The sequence below is a fragment of the Platalea leucorodia genome, assembly GCF_965183815.1.
Source record: "Platalea leucorodia genome assembly, chromosome: 16".
NCBI lineage: Eukaryota > Metazoa > Chordata > Aves > Pelecaniformes > Threskiornithidae > Platalea > Platalea leucorodia.
This window is the reverse complement of record NC_138838.1, coordinates 7,492,268-7,514,973: the sequence shown is the minus strand read 5'-3', so window position 1 is coordinate 7,514,973 and position 22,706 is coordinate 7,492,268. Positions and strand designations below refer to the sequence as shown.

The following is a 22,706-nucleotide window of genomic DNA, read 5'->3' as shown; positions in this document are numbered from 1 at the left end:
TTCTAATGCTCTTGTTTGCACTGAGTGGCCATACCAGCACACAAAGGAATTCTCATGGCTAAGTTTTGCTGCTGTAGTAGCAGCTGTAGTTCCAAATACCAGCTAAAATGGCTGCACCTTGAATCCTGTGCTCAGTTTTGGGTCCCTCACTACAAGAAGGACATCGAGGTGCTGGAGTGTGTCCAAAGAAGGGCAACCAAGCTGGTGAGGGGTCTGGAGCACAAGGCTGGTGAGGAACAGCTGAGGGAGCTGGGGTTGTTTAGTCTGGAGAAGAGAAGGTTGAGGGGAGACCTTATCGCTCTCTACGCCTACCTGAAAGGAGGTTGTAGTGAGGTGGGGGTCGGCCTCTTCTGCCAAGTAGCAAGTGATAGGACAAGAGAAAATGGCTTCAAGTTGCGCCAGGGGAGGTTTAGGTTGGATATTAGGAAAAACTTCTTCACCAAAAGGGTTGTCAAGCATTGGAACAGACTGCCCAGGGAAGTGGTTGAGTCCTCATCCCTGGAGGTATTTAAAAGCCGGGTGGATGTGGTGCTTGGGGACATGGTTTAGTGGTGGACTTGGCAGTGCTGGGTTAACGGTTGGACTTGAGGATCTTAAAGGTCTTTTCCAACCTAAACGATTCTGAGATTCTATAAAAACAAAGCAGTGAACTAAGTGATATTGCTTAGAAAAGTAACAGCTGCTGAAGCATGGAAGGCTCCAGGACACGATGGTACTGCACCATCCCTCACACTACGGCAGGTGTGGAGCTACCCTGAAATCATTCCCACCAGCCACATCTTCCTGCATGCTGAACTTCAACTCAGACTCTCTGCCACTTCGTTTTCTTTATTTAGCTGTTTTCCGGTTTCTTTCAAAATTCCCCCAAAGACAAAGCTTTTACTGCATCACTCATACAAAGGCCAATGCAGACGCACTAAAATCCACACAGGAAGTATTTTAGCATATGCTCTTCACTTACGATGCCTCACTGATTAGTTGTCCAACCTGGACTTTGTCCAGTCAGACAGGATTTCAGATTAGTAATAAACGTCCATAACCAAACATGACTCAAATTGAAGCAGTACAGAATATTTCAGGTTAAAATACTCTGGCTGTAATAAATCTACAAATCTAATGGACTCGGAAAGCAGGCCATCAGCAGCAGACATTACTGCACTGCACCAGCCACCACATTGTATTTTGCTCAATTAACATCTCTCAATGGAGATAAAAGAAAAGTGACACAGTGGCTGGATACCATCAAAAGAAAATAATATTTTGCTCTGAAAGCTGTCTTGGCTTTGCCTAATCTATAAAGTCACACCACGGAAGTCCAACTTTGTGTTAAGGAATTGGGTGAAGCTGGATTACTCTGCTTTCTTGACGTTTCAGACAAACAAGTTACTTACTATTTATCAATCTGCAGTTAGTAGGAAAGGACTGACTGCCAAATTACAGAAGTGTTTTTACTGAGGCCAATATATTTTATCAACAAATAGCCTACCATCAAATGCCAACATTCGCATTGTACGATAGAAATGGAAAACGGAGGTCATCCCCCACCCTCTGCCAAAGGCCACGGAAACAGGAACAAACAAAGCCTTAGTTAAGCAACAGGACTGGACAAAAAGGCAAGTCATGTTTGTGTGGGAACGTTATATCCTATCCTCGTTTTCATGATGCCATTATGAGAGACACATGAGACAAAACTGTTCCTTCCTACAGTATTTCACCAGCTGAGCATCAGTTTGATAATTTTACTCGCCTTTGTAGTTTTAACTATACCTAAAACTCTTCTCCTCCTCCCATCTAACAATATCTAGAGATAAGAAGTACTAATGTCGATGGGGTTCTGCTGGCAATATTTAAACCACAGATGAAATCTACTCCAAAGTGGTATGTCATGATCAACAGAGAAAACTAACTCAAATCTGAATTTTTGTCCTAAATGCAAACCCAAAATGAATATTCGAAGGTTCAGCTCAACTGTTCAGTTAATAGTACAATAACAGACAGACATACTCAAAACCACTTAGTTGCCATTTTCATATCCAACAAGCATCAGTGAACTGTGGTTTTTTCCTCTGAACAAATGCATTTCCATTTTATACATGGTATAAACCCCTCTCTGGCATTTCATCTTGGATTCTGTGTTAACTACTTTTCAATTTGGGATATAAGGACACAGTAAATGAAAAGTGATCTTCTGTGTTTTGCTGCACTGCAGCTTTACTTGTAATACTTCCCCACTACACCACACCAAGAGGAATTAAGTCAAAATAGAGGCACCCTGATTTCTCAGAAGATCTCTGGCTCCGCTGAAGCCAGGAGAAAAAAAAAGGAAAACCACTTAGGGAATGAACACCTTGGAAACTATTCACTTCTCTTGATTATTCTGGCAGTGGAACCTGTCTCAGTCTTTCTGCCACACCTCTCTATTCCTCAACACACAGTCCATGAATACGCGGGAGCTATTTGTGTACATGCTGGTTGTTAATGTACACTTCCAAACTGCAGGATGGAGAGTTTGGTGGTTTCTGTCTCCCAGTATGCTTACAGCAGAACCCCCACCCCAAGCTCTGAAAAAGTGCATGCAGCTTCTCATGAGAGTTAACCTATGTAGGATGACACCCTTTAGGAGGAAGATGCACCATCAGAGTGTACGCAGAATGAATGTAGGGAGAAAGATGAAAATGGAATAGGGACTGCAGATCAAACTGAGTTGTAGCGCTCATTGCGCAGGGTGAAAAATTTGCCATCTTATGGTCACAGTGTGTCTCATGGTCACTAGTATCCCATGTCTATCTTCAGCAGTGTGGATCCACTGATGGCATGCTAAAGACATCTGTACCAGAGATTAACCCCTGGCCCATGGGTCAAGGGGTGCCGAGTAGCTTAGCCCTGCAGCGCTCAGGGTTACTAGCTTCCTTTGGAGCAGACATATCATATCCATATTACGCACACTTGACCTAGGTCTTCCATGGTGCTGCTAAGAAAACAATTGGGGAGGTGGGGATGGTGTAGTTGAAAACCTTGAAAGAACATGAAAGTCAGGCCAGAAGAGGGTTGTTTTTATAGCATGATGACATAACCGTCTTTACATACCCTGTGTGGAGTGGTAAGAAGGAGCATGGAAAGATGTGAGGGTACAAAGTTTGCTGGGATAGCGGTAGAGTACTGTGTAGAGCATAGAAGCGTCAAGACTAATCTATTTCCAGTGTAGTTCCCAGGCTTCTTGTCAGTGAAAACAGTTCATTCACTTCAAATGAAAGCTCATGAGTGAACTACTATACATGCACTGGGAATATTAAAGAGACTGGGATCTGGAAGCACACCAGGGAGCGCAGTTATCTGAAAGTACCAAAGTACCCAGTATGGTTCGTTTCTATGAATATTAACGTACCGGACAGTAAGCAAAGTAAAAAAAAAAAATCCAGGCAATGTTATTTAGAGAGCAAATGTATTATCTATGATATTAGTGCCAGGCCAATTCTAAAAGACACTAAACACCTGCAAGTCATTAACCTTAGCCCCCCACCCCAGGAACAGGACCTTTGCTTGCAGATAACAGAGCACTATGAGAGCCACGGTAAAGACACACAGGGAAATCGGTGTGATCTGTTCTCACTAAAAACAATTTCTTGTTTATATGAGGAAAAAACAACCACCCCATTAGATTTCACTAGATCTTTGACTCCAAGTCTTCAGTAAAAAGCAACAATGACATCATACGCTCTTTGTTACAGCCTGAATATGTTAAAATACTGACACAAGATATTCCCGCTACACAGCTGTTACTGTGCCCAGAGCAACGGCCCTTTGAGTCATAATTTTCTCTCTAAGACCCAGATTTATAAATTATAGACATGAATCAGCTTGAAGCTAGCCTGGAACTCTGTGGAAGAAAGCCTGCAATAAATATGACCTTAGCATCATTCTTCCCACCCTTCCCCCTCAGCATACAACATGCCCTCCTGCCTCTCAGAAGTCCTTGGTAGAGAACGGCAGAGCAGGAACACACCAGAGTGGCTAATTACTGAGGTTCAGCCCATACAGAATATAAACTTAGACATCGAAGGCAGAACTAGTTGAAGTAAATATATTGGATAAACAAAAAGGAATTGCCTTGCTTTTAATAGCAGCTCCCCTTTAACTGGCTCAGCTTTCTGCGATCTTTCCTGCTTATCACTAACCAGAGACCCACATCTCCTCCACAGACCAAAAGCCTTACAGCTCAGTGTTTTTACGTGATTATATTTAGACACAGATGCCTGAACAGGAACCTCCTTTTCATGAGCCACATCTCTGCGAATCTGAACTCTGACCTTTCTAATGTAAAATCTGATCAAGGTATTGATTACCTTAAATATTACCTACACCCATCCATCTTTAACAATAGCTGCATGAAACTGCAAATCTGATTTGGACTTATTACACCCTAACTGGCTGGGGACATGTTAGCAGGCTTCAGCCAAAGAGGTTCTATCAAAGAAAGCATACAAGCCTCAAGCTCTGGATAGGCGAGTTCTAAATACTTCCTAAGAAGCAATACGAGTGAAGAAGGGCTCCTTTTAGCATGACCTAACCTTCAGAGCAAACAAAACACTCCAGTTGATCTTAAAATGCTCCAGCAAAGGTATGAAACATCTGGGCAATCTACTGGAAATATGGGTGAATAAGAAGTGTGGTCAGATCCAGTTAACACGGATGAAAGGCATGAATGCCTAAAATTAAAGACTGCCTGGATTCTTCTGTAATTACAGGGTGCACCCGGATGACTCGGACAATTGCACCGAGCTATTTTCAATGGGTAGCTGCAAATCTAAAGTGTTTTGCCTACCACGTTTAGTCAATCTACTACCAGGAACCTTTCTGAATTCTCTAACAAATCTTTTTCTCTTAAATGGAATAATAATAATAATGTAATGCCTCTTGATGAAAAAAATAATCCAGAATAACTTGTGGAACAGCAATACTGTTTATTGTATAGAGATTAAGTGGCTAGCCAAGACTGGGAAGGAAGCCAAGTGACCTTCTATCCTCCAGGCTGTATTAATACCCCTAGTTCAAATGGTTCAGGCGGATGCAGTCTCCATAAGAATTGTTTTAATCTTTCTTTGAAACTTTGTGTTTCTATCCCCATCATCCATATTTCTAATACTTCTACCAGCCGTGTCAGTAAGTCATGCATCTTATTGCTGTTAACACATATATGAAACAGCATAGCTCAGATAACATAAAATGCTATGTGAAAATGCTGTTATGTAATTACAGCAGTGAAATAATAAGGAACTGGTGCCAGCTCTTTAAAGGTCATCCCATTTACTACATTCCTTTTTATAAAGAAACCCCATTTCCCATCACATTCCTAGGTTGTTTCCTCCTTGCTCCATTGCTGCCGCAGGTGTTGCCTTGGGCTTACCGTTTATCATTTGCTTCAGTAAGTGTGAATTAATGAGCCTTCTCAGCATAGACATGAGAAAGAGAGCTTATGACTACATTTTTTTGCAAAAGCATCAAACATCAGTTGACTACAGTAGTCACATGGAGCAGGAACATTTAAAAAGAGGAAATTTAACAAGCTTATTGCCAAGCATCCTACACAAAGATTTTTCAGCTCCCAACTATTTCAGTCTCTCAAAAGCCAGAGATCTGAGAAAATACCAAAAAGTAAGGCATGTCCAATTTTCTTCATTACCTTCCCTAGTTGAGTCAGACTGGCAAGAATAGGTAACATGATTTCCAACCTTAATGATTCTATGATGCTCTCTAAAGTTCTGTGCTCAAAACAAGCTCATCTGACAGGATTTGTCTCAAAGACTTCATTCAGAGTAAATTGTAAAGCCATTCTAAAATGATCTGTGCACTCCTCAAGCTCAGCTCTTTCTTCATGAGGTATTGAGGAGGTCCATGACCTCTACAAGGCAGCTTAGTTCTGGTATTTTGATTACAAGAGATGTGGTGCTGCTATAGCTACAGTTTTCACAAGAACAGAAAATGGAAGTAGTACCAAATGGGAGGTATTTAAGGTAATACGTGATAAAGTAATTATGTGACCTCCCATTTCCTCTGCTTGCAAGGTGAAAAACAGTTACTACTGATACCGAAATCATCACTGTAACTATACATATGAGTAACCTCCCTAATGAGCCAAACAGCATCCATTCGTGCCCATCAGATCTATTTCTCCCAGCACTGTGTGGACTGGCAAACATTTCACTATACTTTGTTCACATTTTTTAGGTTTTGTTTGCATTTTAATACATAAAGACTGACTTTTTTAAATGAAAAAAATTCTGGTCAAGGGTCTGAACAAGGGTTGAGAGTAGTTGCTAGCACAGTGCATGTTACACACAGTGAATGTATTTGAACCTTTCCTAGCAAATAATATGAGTTGTTTTGAATGCAAATTACTCCGTGACAACATTCTCAATACTAAAAGTCACCTATTTCAAAGGTCTCACTAAAGGCTAGTGAAATAACTGAGGTTTCTACATATTCCTCATTTAGGGTCTTAATTTATCACTTTGCACACCAGCTTCCATTTGAACGAGAGAGAGAGAGACAGAGACACAGAGAGAGAGAGAAAATGTATAATGCTGAGTTCACAGGGAGCTGCCTTTTTATTACACAAACATACAGGACCAAATGAGAGCTGGTATAACCAGAAGCAATTTTATGGACATCTCTGGGCCATTTCGGAGATGAGGTAATGGTGACAAAAGATATATATCAACTGTGACTGGTACTTCTGTAATTTACACCACTGTCACATTCGGTGAGTGGGCAAAACAAGTGGAGAGGCAGAGGTGGATTACACAGCAAGACCAGGTACTAACAAGTTCTCCTCATTGTAATAATCCCATTAGATACCAATCAGTTCTTATTTTTGCTATGCATCTCTCTTCTGCTCTTTAGTATAAACTATACTTGTTATGCTCACCTGCTGAAAGCCAACTCCCTGCTCGCTACACAACTCACACTTCCATCAGCTTTCTCACCAGCTAATATAAATGACACCCCTGCTGAATGCCACAGAGAAGAAACAGACTGGGCTGTGTTCCTTCATTCCCAAAGCTGCAAGAGTGAAGATGCAGCAGCGTGGCTCCAAGGACCACACAGATACCCTGGGGAAGGAGGGAGGGGGAGGAACCAGCTCCCCTCTGTGTCCCAGAGAACAGCCCAGCGACTTCCTGCCTGCAGCCCTGGTGCAGAATTGCTAATGACCACGCTGGCTGCTCCCACAGCTAGTTCTGATGATCTGTATTGAGAGGCCAGAGATTAGCCATGTCCTGGAATTCCTGGGCGGAGGGGTAGGCTGCAGACTGCCGCAGGCTCACGGTACAGGATGGAAACAAGGTGGGGAGAGGTCTCAGCAGCAAAGGATATTCATGGAACAGGCAGCAGGGCTCAGCTTTCTCCCAGTGAAATTCACAGGTTGGAGCTGCTCCAGCTGGTGACCGATCAATTCAGTGTTTTCACTGATTGTCATTGCATCCAGGCAACCCAAGGAAAGCGCCTTGGACTTTGGGATGGATAGAATGTAAATGCTATTTTTAAAATTACCCAGCAGGATAGAAAGTTACGCATGAGAGAGCTGCATGGGCGTTTATTTTATCCCTCCAATCAAGAGACTTGTATTTGTTTACAGGATAAAGCCCCTTATGTGAAAAAAAGGTAGAACTTGGCTCAAGTTATTTGGCTACACTGGAGGAGCACGTTTATGCATTGGCATCACTGTGAAGGGGGCTTGCACATTGGTAATCAACCTGATTATTCCCAACATGCCACAATTTGGCTGCTGCATTTATTTTCCAGTCCCAACCCTAGGTTCAGCTGGGAAATACAGAGAAACTGCATGTACACATTCCACTATAAGGGTTTTTATTTAGAAAAAGAAAACATTTATTCTGGAAAAAAATTGAGAATATCTTGAAATTTTAAGCCTGTACTTTCATTAATTAAAAACTCCCAAGATTGCCCTTTTTGTCAGAGCATCTTTCAAAATACTACTGAAACTAATCATCATCCAATTATACGATACGATGATCTATATTTTAACAGCTAGGGAAATAAAGGCAATGGTATTATGCAAGACTGCCAAAGTCACAAAGATGGTCCAAAGCAGACTTGGGAGCAAAATTCCTGACCAACTTATTGTCAATTTTTATTAAACACAGTATAATCCCTTCTATCTCAATAGCTATTACCAAGCATCCCTTCAACTTTTGCACAGATAGGAAAGTCTCTCTGAAATCAACATCCTCCTCTTCTATGAAAATCAGAGAAACGCAAAGAGAGCCAGAAATTTCACCCACTTCTCAGAAACTCACAGAACATACCTATAACTTCCTGGGAAAAAACCCATTGCACGTATGTCCTACTTCCAAATGTCAAAATGCTACAAGTACTGTGGATGCAGAGCACTTAGCAAGCTTGTGCACCCTCTCATACCAGAAGGGATATGCTAGGATACGGTACTTCAGAGTAAGTGTCATTGTTTGCCAGAGAACTTTGTTGCGTTAATGGCATTGGTAAATATTAAGACAGCTTTTTCCTGCTTACTCAGAAGGCTCTGGCCGTAAGCCTCTAGTCTCAGGCACACAGGTTAGAATGGCAGAAGGGAAATCTTCCCAGTCCTCCCCAGAAAGAGAGAGAGACTGCCATGAATGCTGCTTAGAACAAATGGATGGCTGCCTTTTAAATCTGGAGGGGTTTCGTTCAGTGTTTTTCTTCACCCACATCACACAAACTGAGAGTTATTTGTTTTGCTGCTGATTTTCAGCACACAAGATCACAGTACTGTGGGAATCCAGCCTTTCCAGAATGCACATAAACTGTGTGTAACAGCAGATGGCATTTATCTCCTAACCTTGTTGCTTGAAAGGCCTCGCTTGGAAAGGTGTCCAGAAAACCTATACATCCACTCCTCTGTTACTGCTGAATTACGAATGCCACAGCTTACCTAGTTCTCATGACTAGTTAAATATTTAGATAGAAACCTGGTTAATGTTGATATAGGAGAGAGAGATTGATACAATTTGGAAACATATTGAAACAGTTTTATGCTACTTGTTGACACAAACACAAAAAGTAATGTAGAAGAGAGTAAGAGAATCGCTCCCATACCCAAGTGCACATCTTGTAATGAAGAAACAGCTGGGTTCTTCTCTGTATATCTTTAGGACAGTGCACAGCCGTGCTGGGATTCTCAAGGCTTTAAAACTAAGCTCCATCATGTTAGTGTCAAAGGAAGTGTTTGACTGACTCTTTTACTAGCCAAGTCCCAGGAATTATATTCTGCCCAGGTTCAGAGGTTGAGAGGGTTGATCCTGGTTTTTGTCCCGTTCAGCTCTTTGATTCTTTACCAGAAACTGCCAGCCCGAGCACCAGCCCTGAGGACTGTGGGAGCGTTTGCAATATAGTCTCTGTTCACTCTCTGTGGTCCAAGATGGTGCATAACTGAAGTGTGAGGCAAAGTGCTCTGTCAAGACTTAAAAAACATTGAGACAGTAGTTGCTTAAGTAGAAAGATAACGTCAACTACCCACACTAATGACGTACAAAGAAACAGCAGAGTTCTTGATCTAAATATAACCCTTCGTCTCCAGAATAAGGAAGAAACCGTCAAACATGGACATGTTAACGTACAGCTGGCCATGAAGGAGCTTTTGGATCTCCTATAAAGCACATCCCCACAATGTGCAGCCACAAGAATACGCCTGCTTGATGCATCAGCAGTCAAAAAACAGTCATCCTGGCTGGCTGTCCTAGCAGCAGAGAGAGCCCGTCTCCCTAATGAGAATACATTGGCCCCATGACCACTTGACCAAAGGGAATACGTTATGTCCTCATCAGCCTATCTGCATTTGTACATCTTTGGGCCACACTTAATCTGTGCTGGATCTCATCCAGCCAGCAAACAAGTCAAAAAAACATGAGAAAAAGCAGGGGATAATATCATGGAATAGGGCTTGAGAACAAAGGGGATATGGAGGAAACACTGTGTAGTACAAAAAGAGAAGGAATGCAAATTCCTGTGAGAAAAAGAAAGCCACAAATTCATAAACAAAAAGCTAGTATTAGTCTGCGTTTAGACTGAATACAAAAGCGTAAAAAGCTTTATATTATATCCACTGCCAAACCACTAGTCAACCAGTCTCTTGCTATAATTACTTGACAAACAGCAAATACTGCAACAGCCCTTATTTTTCTCCCTAAGCTTTTGCATCTTTGCTACCTGAAGAACGTAGTACTATGCAGAGACACCAACTTTTACATAGTCTGATATACCAGCTTTATGCTTCTAGTAGTAAAAGCATTCAGAATGACATTTAATGACTTTCAGGTTATGTTCAGAAGTAATTTGTTTCCAGTTTCTGTCTCTCAAGGCTGGAATAGCCATAATAGCGGGAATACTTCAGGGTAGGGTTTTTTCCTTCTTTTTAAATAGCTGAGGCACTATACAGGAAAGGCACTTTTATTAATATACACAGCAAAGACAAAAGGCTGAAGCATTTAGACTCCTCTTAATGCCAATCTATATTTCTGGAAACTATGCAGGCTGCAGTCTCCATCAGGATATTTCATCAGGGCCCTAAAACTATCCGTGTTTTAAGAAAAGGAAGCTTCAAAAAACAATTCACAACTTCTGAGGCAAACATTCAGAATGGTTGGGCATACAGATATTTGTATTTTGCTAATTTAGACTAAACAGTACAATGTCAGAGAGTACCGCCCTAAAAATAGTTCCTACATACTCCTAAGCATAATTTCTAAAACTGCCCAGTGTTTCTGGGACCTACTGCAAAGTCAAATAACTCTGAATAAGGCATGGAAACAAATAAATCATTTTCTTCTAGCTTTGCTCGTAGCTGCTAGCATATTTTATGCAGAATAATTAAAAGGAATTCTTTTCTCCAGGAACTACTTGTACCACATGAAAGCTATGTAAAGATTGTTCTGGTTAGTAGTTTCTCCATGCTGTTGAGATTCCTCCAGATGGTATGAAATCGTATCTGAGGCTGGTCCCGCAAATACCAGTCAGACCAATGCCACTTTATCAGCCATGTCCTACTGATGTCAGTGCTAATAGGGAGCACTGCCTCTTCTCCTGAAGATGCCCACTGCCTTTATCCATCAGCTGCTGTACTTACACTGTCGTAGTCAGGGAGATGATATAACGCAATGGCTTGAATGCACAGGTCAGGAATACATGAAATATAAAAATCTTCAGAGGTATAGCTGCCATTTCCCTTTGTCAGTTCTAGAACATTCCTCATCTCCTCCTATTTAGCATTCCTCTACTTAAGACAACTGCACAGATAGCTTTTATAGTAAAGATGGTGGTTCTTCAACAAGTGGATCCTAAATGGGTCCTATTAAACCAAATATAACTTTCATAAAAAGAATAACCATGATTGTGCATGGGAGAAACGAGTCAGTCTCAGATTGTCTTTTCCTCTCTGCCACAGGATAGATGTGTAGTGGTTAGAAAAAACATGAAAACAGTTCTTTTAAGTGAACCATATTCATTAACACGGTAGCAATTCCCTCCCCTCTCTGGAGAGGGTATACGTGGCAGAAACAATAATCCTCAGTTCTAATGATCATAGGTTAAGTGCCTCTTGATGTTCCGTGTTTTCACAATACATCTGTGGACAGTAATAGACGTAATCTAGAGAGGTTTGGCCCCTTGGCAAATGGCCTCCACAGAGAGCAAACAGAACCAGGGCACTTAAATAACACCACAGTCATTAATGATATGATTATGGGAGGTGATAATGCAACAAGAATGACTCTCAGCAGCTTCCAGGAGTTATGACTCATGGGAACAGAGCCTATTAGAAAAGAGGCACCCAATTTTTATTTCACACTGTTGCTATGATGTATAATATTTTTAAAGAGATGAAAAAAAACCCACAAGACAACAGAGAAAAAGCTATTTTAACATAAATAACTTACTCTCAACAGGCTTTGTGGTTTAAAGGACTTGTGGTAATTGAGTTCCAGAGCCACAAAAGCAGTTCTCAAGTCTGGTCATCTCATCACCCTACATTATACACCATGATGTCAACAAATTCAGAGAGGCAAAAGGAACAGACTACATATGTCTGGCAAAAGAGATCATGTGCCAGTGCATAATTTTTATAGGGAACCATACATTAAGGTTGTTTTTTTTAAGCTGGCAAGTTTCCTCAAGGAAGTTTTGCACAAAGCCACTGAGCCCAAAGCCTTATTTCATTACAATTGTTTTTACTGCTGAGATTTTTTTTAGCACCTCCCCTGCATAGTTATTCAAAATGGATGGCCAAAATGCCAGATAACTTTCATCTAGTCATTGAAATATGACAATTGAAATCATATGATCAATCATGCCAGTTTATGTAATCCCACTTTCGTATTCTTTTCTCCTAGTCATTAAACTGAACTTCCACTTTCATTCTAGTGATTTTGTTTTCATATTCTAAATAATTACTCTTTCTCCTTAGCATTCATATCTTTTTGATATCAAATCACTGTTTAAATAGGGATCTTAGAAAAGACATAGCAGATTAGAGACACATAGATGCTTTCATGTTTCCTCTCAGTTACTGTAAACTCATGCAATTTCTTTTTTTAAAAAACAAACAAAACCCTCCAGGCCACTACTAATTTGTGTTGCACTTGTCTCGACTCCCTCCAGTGTCACTCTCTTGTTTTATGAGATTGCCTCCTGGGGAACACACTGAAGTTCAAAGCCAGGGAATGTTCCCCCTGTAGTCAATGCAAGGATATATGCCAGGAGGAGGATGTGAATTTCTGCCTCTAGTATAAGCCTTGTATGGATTAAAGCATTTAAAAAGTGGAGCCTTGTGTGTCGGTCCCCAAGTCTTATCCCCAGATACCTTCCTAGGTCAACTAATTCAGCTCTCCTCAGGGCATCTGGGACATGGGTAGTAGCTGCTACTGAGAGTATCAGTTATTCTAATCCATTTTGCTCATATTATTTAATGAAACTTTGTATCTTCATAATTTAAACAGAAAGGAATTTCCCTCTTCCTCACCAGCTCAGACCAGGAACTGTTACTAGACCTCAAAGGCAGTACATTTTGCCACTGAAAAAGGAAGTTAGGCAGCCAAGCAGCAAGTCTTTTATTCTCTCATTCCACTGTGTCACAGAGCTATAATCAGTCTGCATCCAAAATTATTTGTGGTTCTGGGCTTCATGTTAGAAAGAACATGACAGATTATACTGGGGCTTGCACAGATGATGTCTCATAGACAGGGGTATTATCTCTGGAAAAGAAGTCATGTACATCATCAGGGTTCTGCTCGGTGGAGTTCATTAGCTCATTCCCACCATCGCAGTGCCTAAGACAGGAAGGAGGATGACGTTCTTTGCTCCACTCCAGTTCTTTGTTCTCAAGAATGACAAAAACTCCCTGTGGAGCTTAATATCAGCCTTATCCTAAGAATGCAAGGGTCTGGGAAAAGCAAGTTCAAGAAGAGTCAGTGAATGCACCACAAAAAGCGCAATGGGAATGAGAATCTGAGGAAGAATGTCCAAGTGATAATGCTTCTAAATGAAGGAGTGAAGATAGAAAGGCAAGACTCGCACCATAAATCAATACTGTGTTTGTCCTTTGGTTCATCTGACTTTAATTTCTGCCCTGAGATCTTACACTCTGGGTGATAAGGCCCCCACCCCATCACAGTCTGAAGTTCTCAGACTCTCCTGGATCACGCAGTGTTTGTCGGTGCTTTACCTGCTTGTTCTCAAAAACTGCTGAAAACTCATTCTGCTGCTTTAGAAAGAGTAATGGCAGAGGACAGCCACGAACAGAACAAGAGCCTCATCAGAGCAGGAACCAAAACGACAAAGCTTTTTCTGAAACAGCCACATAGCAGCAACACTCCAGCAGCCATACATAAAGCAAAGCCTTCCACTGTCCTCTGAAGCACGGACATACTTTCCTCCAGAGACTAATACTAAAAGGAAAAACAAATAGACCCGTATTGCCTTGCATACCTCCTGGGTGGCCTGCTATCTGATACACAGCTAGCCCCATTACTTGGGTTCGGCATATAAAAACAAAACTCCTTTTCTGTTCTATCACGGAGGGAATACTTGTCACTCTTGGTGCCAGTCTCATACCTACAGAATCAGGACAGGCCTCTATATTTGCAAAGCCACATAATAATTTCTAAAAGCAATACATTTAGTCCAGCTTGGGTGTAATCAGAGAAAGAAAACTACAGGCTGACTCTCAGAGAACACTCCTAACAGCGAGCTCATCAGAGTTACACTGTTTTAAAAGAAGTAGGGGAAGCTCACCATATGTGCCATTTGAAACAAAAAAGGGCAACACTGTTGGGAGAAAAGCGTTAGTCAAGAGATGGGTTTGCTGGCTTAACAGAAGTTAGGCTTCGAAAAGTTGTATTTCATGAATCATTTTCCAAGGACTGGATGGGAATGTTCTCCCACACCTTCAAATCCAAGACCAGGAGGATTTTAGTAGATGAGATATAAAATAAATCAACACAGCAGAGAGCATAGAATTTCAGGGGACAGCACTGTAGCCTTTCAGGCAATATCACAGAACTGGAGGCTAAACGCTAACCCTGGCTTTATTCTTTCTAAGGTGTGTCTAAAGCCAGGAGCTTTCTCTGATACCTGTCCTTCTGTGAAATTGGTGCAAGCCAGATGAATATGCCAGTGCTAAGAAATGACTCAAACTTTTATAAATCAGTTTACTTAAAGGGAAAGCTACTGTCTTTTCTTCCAAACTCCTGCCCCCTGCAGCTAAGGCTTCATAAAGGGCTAGTTGTGAAGAAAAAAAATATTTTATTTTTTACTTTAAAAGATGGACTCTGCTTTTATTAAAGACTTGCTCCAGGGTGCATATCATGTGGTGATAACTGCTTTTGTCTTCTGTTCTAAGTAACAAACAATATTATTCTTAAGAAAGAAAAATCTCGACATTATATCAAACCAAGACTATCCTGCACACCCAGCATATATCAAAGGATGAACTGTTGTCTATTATTGCCTTCTACAGCTCAGTTACAAGCAGAACCAAAGGCCTAACTCAACTGCATACAAACATTAGCTAGAGCTTGATAAGCACAGCAACGGCCATACAAGAACTGGACAAATCATTATGCCTGTTTAACAGTGAAAATCACTCTGCAAAGAAATGAGACATTCTCAAGCAGTCAAAACTTGCTTTGTAAAATCCCGTTAAACTGCAGCAGATTAGAAAGAGCGGGGCCCCAAGCTGCAAACTTCATTTGGTCAAGGCCACACAAAGAAATATTTCTTTGGTTTTACAGAAATGACCAACGAAAAAACTCTCACAGTAGCACATCTCCCACAGAAGCCTAAAGAAAAAATATTAGAATGTAATTTCAAAAATTGATGCCAAATTGAAGCTGCTGCACATATACACTCTGTTTCTCACCATCAGTGACCTTTGATGCAGTAAATATTTTGGGTTTTGTATACAAATTACTTATGACAATGTAATATTGGGGACTGCAGTGTTAAAGAAATCTGAAGGAAGAGGATGGAAACACCCAGTAGAAGTAAACATGCAAAAATCAGCAGACTGAAATACACATATTTCTTTGAAGTGACATTGCTTACTGCACACCTACAGGAAAGTGATGAATCACTCTCCAGACAAAAGTAAAAATGTACCTATTCCCTTACCTCATAACCTTCAGTCTTCTTTTGGCACCATTTCAACAGAGCATTCCTCTTTGAACCTCCATACTCCCGAGCCAGGGCTGCCAGTGGGTCCTTTCTCTCCACACTAATCCATGGAAGAATAAGGGAGAAGAAGATAAATACGCTTGAAGTCTCTTATTTTTTACCAGTGTGTAAATACTATCTGTATGGCAAAGCAGAATGCAGCACAGAACCTAAATGCAAACCAAAGCATAATAGCTTTCAGAGCTGGCATTCTATATTTGCCTTTAGATGAGACAAATTCAGCTGGTGTCACTGCATACAAAGAGCTGAAAAAACAGCAGCCTATGGATATTTGATGGTGTGTGTTAACTCAGCATTTCTGATATTACTTTCATCAGCTTTACTTATAAAATTTTCAAGTAACCTCTTTGCTTTACATATTGAAAACTAGGATTTAGGGTGTAGAATTGAAAGAAACTACCTAAAGAATCTGTAACAGCAAATTCACATCCAATTGAGCTGCTGCAGAACAAGTTCTGGAATAAAATGAAAAATCTGGAAGCTGTATTGCAGTCAAAGCCTCGAGAACAGTTAAAGGCCAACAATCAAAACACTTGCGTTGTCTCCACCCTACAGCTGCTACTGTTGGAAATAATGGTGGAGATCAGAGGAAAATATATGTTTTTCCTCAAGACAGAAGAAAATTGTGTGTCCAGCTTTCCCTCACACCTCAAACTTCTTCGTTTTTAACTCACCATAACATGCAAAGCTACAGTGAGATAATGAGGGTTGACCACTCGTACACATGATGGAATTCTTGTATACAACTTAGTGGCTGCTGAAAGCTTGCTATCCTCATTTTGTCATGATCACTCATCTTGCAGATAATTGTGGTTATTATAATCTGAATTTTGATATTTTGACTTGACACAGCCTGGTAATTCTGAACCGGACAGACGAGCCAGCAGAGTTTCCACCGGAGACAGGGGTCCACCAGATTAAAACATTCATCTTGGTGCCAGATAATGCCATCAATCTTTCCAGTATGCTGTTTTTCCCAGGAAACTGAGTTAGTACCTGAGTTTGCTTTGGGGTTTCAAGCTGCTGGGGGTAGAGGTAAGCATTCTGCTGCTGAAGGCCATGGGGGGTTTGCTCAGGGATTCCAGGGAGGGGCTTTTACGGAGGTAATGGTCTGGTTTCAGCTCATCATTTCTCCCCTTCAGAAGGTCTGTGGGAATTAAAAAAGGCAAAAAAAAAAAAAAAGCTGTCAGTTTGCAGTCTGAGGAATTTGATTAATCACTGTCCTGCCACCCAGCACACAATATGTAGTCTGTTGTTTTGATTCTAAACAAATGTACTCATTTGTTCATTAAACACACATGGGGCTAGGAAACCTTGAGCAGATTAGAGGTGATCATAACAAGGAATGGCTTTGATGATTTCAACAGTACAGACTGCCTGGTTTCCTGTGATTGATACTCCTGCTGGGGGGTAGGGGCCTCAGGTGAATGAGGGGAAATACCAAAATCTACAGTCTTAAAGGTTCAAAAGCTAATCGCCAGATATCTCCACCAGATGACTGACCAGCCCTAGTATAATAATTTCTTTTCTGCCACTAGCAGACTTGTAACGAGAAAGCCTCTTGTCTCCTGAATACAACCCAGCTGAAGGCAGCAGTAGAAGGCACTTATTATCACATGATGCTCAGCATCCTATCTGACAGAACTTTGGGAAGTCTCAATATATTCACAGCAGATTCATCTATATTTTTGTTACACATATTACGTATTTTTATAGAATATATTTTAGGATATATATTTATATGTATATAAATAAATAAATAAACAAACAAAATTAGTTAGCCATAGAATCCAATGTTGATAGCTTTTTGAAGAGAAGCCAAAGAGATCATAGAAATCAAACTATCTCCCCATGCATATCAATCATGAGGTAGAGCAATGTATAACACAGGGAAAGCTGGCTGCTTCTTTTCTGTAAACAAACTGTCAAAAATCCAAGATCTATGGCCAGCACATTACGAGCTGTTATCAGAAATTAATTTAATGTGGAACACAACTTTTTCTCCCCCTTTTCAGTCACCTCCTATATTAATTATCAATTAATGCCATATCACCTAGAGGTGTGAATTCCTTCTTATCTCAGCCTCAGCAAAGGCTACTATCACTGAATCAGCCCTAAACTTCTTTTCCATAGTAACTGGGGTGCGTGTATAAGCAGTTGCCAGATGAACACATCCTTCCAACAGGCAGGCAGCTGCCCTTGCTTTGACTCCTGAATTTCACAAGACTTAATCAGCATTTGTAGCTGCTGAGAGCTATAGGCATTTCTGCACCTTCTTTCCACGGCATAAACAGCTGCTAAGTTCCTATCTATTAAGAAGTCCAGATGGAAAAGGACAGAATCCAGTCCTAGGAGACTGTTTCCTTTCCAGCAACTTGGCTCTTGGATTGCATACACCTTGCTCAGTCAGGGTCATCCTTCCTTCCACTCACCTGTCTCTTCTTTGTGTGCACCATGAATCCGTAACAAATAAGAAATAGCACACAGCATACTTTTTAAAAGTCTTTTTGTTTGTTTTCCACTATATATTCCAAATGTGTATGATTCTCCTAGCTCCTCATTAGGTTGGATTTATGGGGAATTGCCTCAAATTTAAATAGCCACACCAGTCAGACAGGCATCCAATGCATGATTCTTGGGACGGTTTTAAACTCAGGAATATTCTGCTTAGAGAAACAGATCTACCGCAAAAGGCATATCAGTAAACAAAATCTGAACATTCTGAGGAGGAATGGAGGTTTCTCACTGGTTTATAAGGATAGCCAAAAAAAAAAGAAAAAAAAAAAAGGCAAGCACTGTTAAATTGTCATTAACACAATTGGACTGGTTAATGGCATGGTCCAATTAGGAAGTGCTGTGCCAATCATTCAGGATGCGTTCATGCACGATACAGAAAAAGGAAGGAGAAGGAAGGATTCCAGATAGGAATAAAGGCTACTGGAAGCATCTAGCTGGAAAGAAAAGAGGGAGAAGATGAGGGCATATTAGGAATCATTTGGAGAGAGAAACAGGATAATAATCGTATGAAAAATATGCAACATGATTAAGGAAAATCACATTCTGTTAGCACTATCTATTTGCACTATTTAAAGAAACTTTGTGGTTACTGGCTTGAATGATACAGTAGTGCCTGAAGTGGTGCAAGTTAACAGTATCCAGTTTTGTACTTTGAATCTCACTTGCATGAGTAATATACTTCCTTTGACTTATTTCTGGCTGCTAGAAACTCCAGGACAGAACCAGTAAACCTCTGATTCTAAATTAAAAGATCATAGCCAAAGATCGGCTCTCTCTGCGAAGTAGTCCGTTCTCCTCTCCAGCGATGTAACATTTGGGTCATATTAAGGACATCACAGAACCCTGCTGTGATACTGGTCAGATGGAATCAGCCAGAAGATTATTATTATGGAGACTACTTCACTCTGAGTTTCCTTGGGGATATTTTTTAATTCAGTGTTGTTTGCATAGGGCTTGGATCAACTCCTTCTAGGATTATTTAGATTGGAACCAGAGCTATTACAACTTTATAGTGAGTAAGCCTTTGCTATGGATTATTGGAACTAAATTAAATCCAGGTACAAAGACAAGCCGTAAATACAGGAACTTGTTAGATAAGCAACCATAAATTTTTACCATACACTGGCTAATAAAATATCTGTTGATTTCAACAGATTTTCACAGAACAATTGTCTATGGGTAATAACAATAATTACCCATGGCCTGAAGCGGGATATTTATTATTAAGGACTGGCATTATATTACACGGTTGACAGATTACTTGACTCTACAGTAAACTGGTAGAGATTAAAAAGGTCTTATGTTCTATTTAGGATCACTCTACACTCTCATGCAAGACATCTTCTGGAAACCAACTGATACAAATAAGTAAACTCAGTCTGCTCCACTGATAACTTCTGCTTGCCTAACATTTACTCCTACAGGAGAAGCCAGTAGCACAGACAAGATGTTATTTGTTTATGCTGCCATCTACCCTATAACCTGCTTTGCTGTTCAGATCCAGTATCTCTTCATCTTTGAATGATGAAGGGGAATCTTAGCAGATTATCTGAAGAGTTTAAAAATGAAGACAGGTTCTAACTTCTCTCCTGTACTAGCAAACTATTGCAGAAAATCCAGTCCACCAATGAAGAAGTTGTGACCGATTTTTTTTGTCCCTCCCTGCAGTTTCACTGAGGTTTCACTACAGGAATATAATATTTCATCTCCCCTTAAAAATTCAATAATCTGTTGTTACTAGCTTTGATTCCAATGCAACAACTACATTCAGGAGTAGATAATCAAAATAAAGGGCCCTAGAGAAAATGGGAAACAAACACTGGTAGAAAAGAATATTAAATGACAAGAGAACAAAAGCAAAGTGTGAAATAAAAACAAACACAGCTCTTGAGAACTCTCAGAACGAACTATTTCGAGCCCAAATATGACTGCTCCTAAAACAGTCACATCGGTATCTGAAATGTTTGATGTATTTCAAATGAAGCTCAATTTAAAAACAAATAAACCCTCAAAAGACAGCGCTCTGGACTTGTTCCAGATACATACATGTTGAACAAAATCCAATTCTCTCCAGTTCCACAGCATGGATTAGAGAGGTGCCATGGATACTTTGGAATAAAGAAGGCAAGTTTGTGTTGGCAAACCATAATAAATCAGCTATTTTTTAGTTTTCTAAGGCTATGATCAAGATGGGAATGGAAACATGACAAAATTAATAAGTTCTCTAAAACAAAGACTCTGAAGACACTTTTTCATGTTTCCTTTGACCATATGAGAAGAGGAAAAATGGCCCAGGCGGAGGCCAACAGTTAATGACAAGTTTTTGCTACTAAAAAGAGGCAACATTTGTACGTTTACTGCAACTTACCTGCAAGAGGAAGGTCTGAAAGATCGGCATGTCTGGCAATGCCCTTGCTGGCTGGCTTGGCATTATTATAAACAGAATGTCTCTGTGAAACAAACGTACAGAAGATAATTAAAAAAATACTAGCCATCATGCTTCAATAAGCGAGCAAAAAGAAGAGATGTTTCTGCTATCTCAAGATCACAAAGCAGGTGGAGGGATACAGAAACCTTTCAACAAGGTATCAGCTGTACCTAGAGCTGGATAAATGGTTGTGAAAAATAAAAGGACAAAGGGACAATATTTTTAGCTGCTAATATATTGGTTCCTGAACTATTTCACATTTCTATTTGCACCATTTTTTTCTCTTGCCAAACATAATCTAGTGTCACAAACCCAAAGAAAGAATGCCAGTTGCTAACCCTGCCTCTGTCCTCACCCCGAATCATAAGTCAGAAGGATTCTTGTCTCTGCAGCTCCAGCACCAGTTTTCAGCATTAATACCCCCTCAGCCAGGCATTAACAGAAGGTTCCCAGACCTCTGTTTAATCCCATTCTTTAAACTTCCTTTGCCAATTCTTTGAAGGAAACGTGCTCACACATTTGTTAAATAGTCTTTCAAAGTCACCTCATTCTTCAGAACACTCACCTAAACAACCTAGCCTCACAACTGTTTTTTACCCGGATTCCGAGGGGAAGATCCTGTTGTAAGTCCAGTAACCACCCAGTCAAAAAACATACAATGGCTTCTCTAGCCTAGAAAGGTTAGCAGTCTGATGGTATGCCACCTTCAGCATATGCGAAAATCAAGAAGCACAGTGCATTTACTTCTCCATCGTTCACAAAAGCAGTATTTCTAATAACATCACACCACAGATTTGAAAATTGCTAATGGAAAGTTAAGTAACTGGTGCAGTGACATAAGAAGTACTACATTCCAGAGCAGTTATGCTTCAGTAAGAAAAAAACCAAACTGTAGGAGCGCTTCATTCAGCACTGAATGAACCTACTGGATAACCGGGAGCATGCATCTTAGAAACTTATTATCCCTTGTCTCTCAGCTCACATGCCAACTACCTGGTTTAGTACGATGTTTCTTGTAACTCACTCCCAATAATCGAAACCTATTTTCTGGTCAACAGCGATTAAAGTTCAGAATTGTATTCTGAAGAGTTCACATCCGTCCACTGAGACCTCTAAGCTGAAGTCAAAGACAAACTCACTTTGATCCTTTTTGTTAGTACTACAGCATTTGATGTTTCACAGCAAATAAACAGATGAGTTTCCCCTTCCCCCTGTCAACATATGCATGTTGGCATGCTGAAGCTGTGTCATGCTGTAGCAAACACTGCATCTACCCATTTTAAAACTGCAAGGCTAGAAAGAGCTCTTTGTACCTGCATGGGGGAAACAGCAGCTGCTGGGGCTGTCCTCACTGGAATTCCACTTAGAGGGCTCCTGGGGACCTTGTGAACTGTGATATTTTGTCCAGTGCTACCTGCAAGGGAAAAAATGTGGAAACATTTGCATTTCAAACCCAACTCTCTCCTTCTTGTCAGAACAGGGAACCACTAGTGTAGCGACATTCCACAGAGAGTATTTATGTACCAAGAACCGACAGAAAATATCCATTAAGAAGCAAGAAGCAGCACAAAATGGCAAACATTACCTGCTCACTGCTAGAAAAATTTTTTACTACAAAATAGTGTTCAAATACCTGAGCATCCTAAGTCAAATGATTTTATCAGCGACTTCACAGTGGCTGCAGATTCTGATGGTGTGGGAGATGCTCTGCTAATGCAGACTCCTTGCCAGCGGCTGGTTGTATCTGCCTCTAGAGGTTCTACCTCTTCAGCTGTCAGCCTGCAAAGCAGAAACCAGACCAAAGTCAGGGGCAACAGGAAGTACAAGCAGAGATTAAAGGTCTTTATATGTAGTAAGTCAAATCCAACGACGCGCATCTTTTATTGCAATGCCCAGAACACGGACCACTCATTAGAATGTTCATGTTCTTTTCTTGGAGTGCCTGGCAAACATTAAATCATTGAGTCTAACAAACTTTTCTGTGTTGTTTACCATATCATCTCCATTCCCCATCCTCACACAG

The 22,706-nt window shown here is 40.6% G+C and overlaps 1 protein-coding gene across 1 annotated transcript in view; it reads right to left on the bottom strand.

Annotated features, from left to right (window-relative positions):
* Positions 1-22,706, bottom strand: part of SPECC1 (sperm antigen with calponin homology and coiled-coil domains 1) — an 86,345-nt gene that overhangs the window by 3,618 nt on the left and 60,021 nt on the right. The window contains exons 7-11 of the mRNA XM_082328090.1: positions 22,317-22,462; positions 21,997-22,097; positions 20,624-20,705; positions 16,735-16,885; positions 15,676-15,778 (exon numbers count right to left, since the gene is read on the bottom strand). Coding sequence (XP_082184216.1) covers positions 15,676-15,778; positions 16,735-16,885; positions 20,624-20,705; positions 21,997-22,097; positions 22,317-22,462 — 583 coding nt within the window. The remainder of the gene's footprint in view (positions 1-15,675; positions 15,779-16,734; positions 16,886-20,623; positions 20,706-21,996; positions 22,098-22,316; positions 22,463-22,706) is intronic.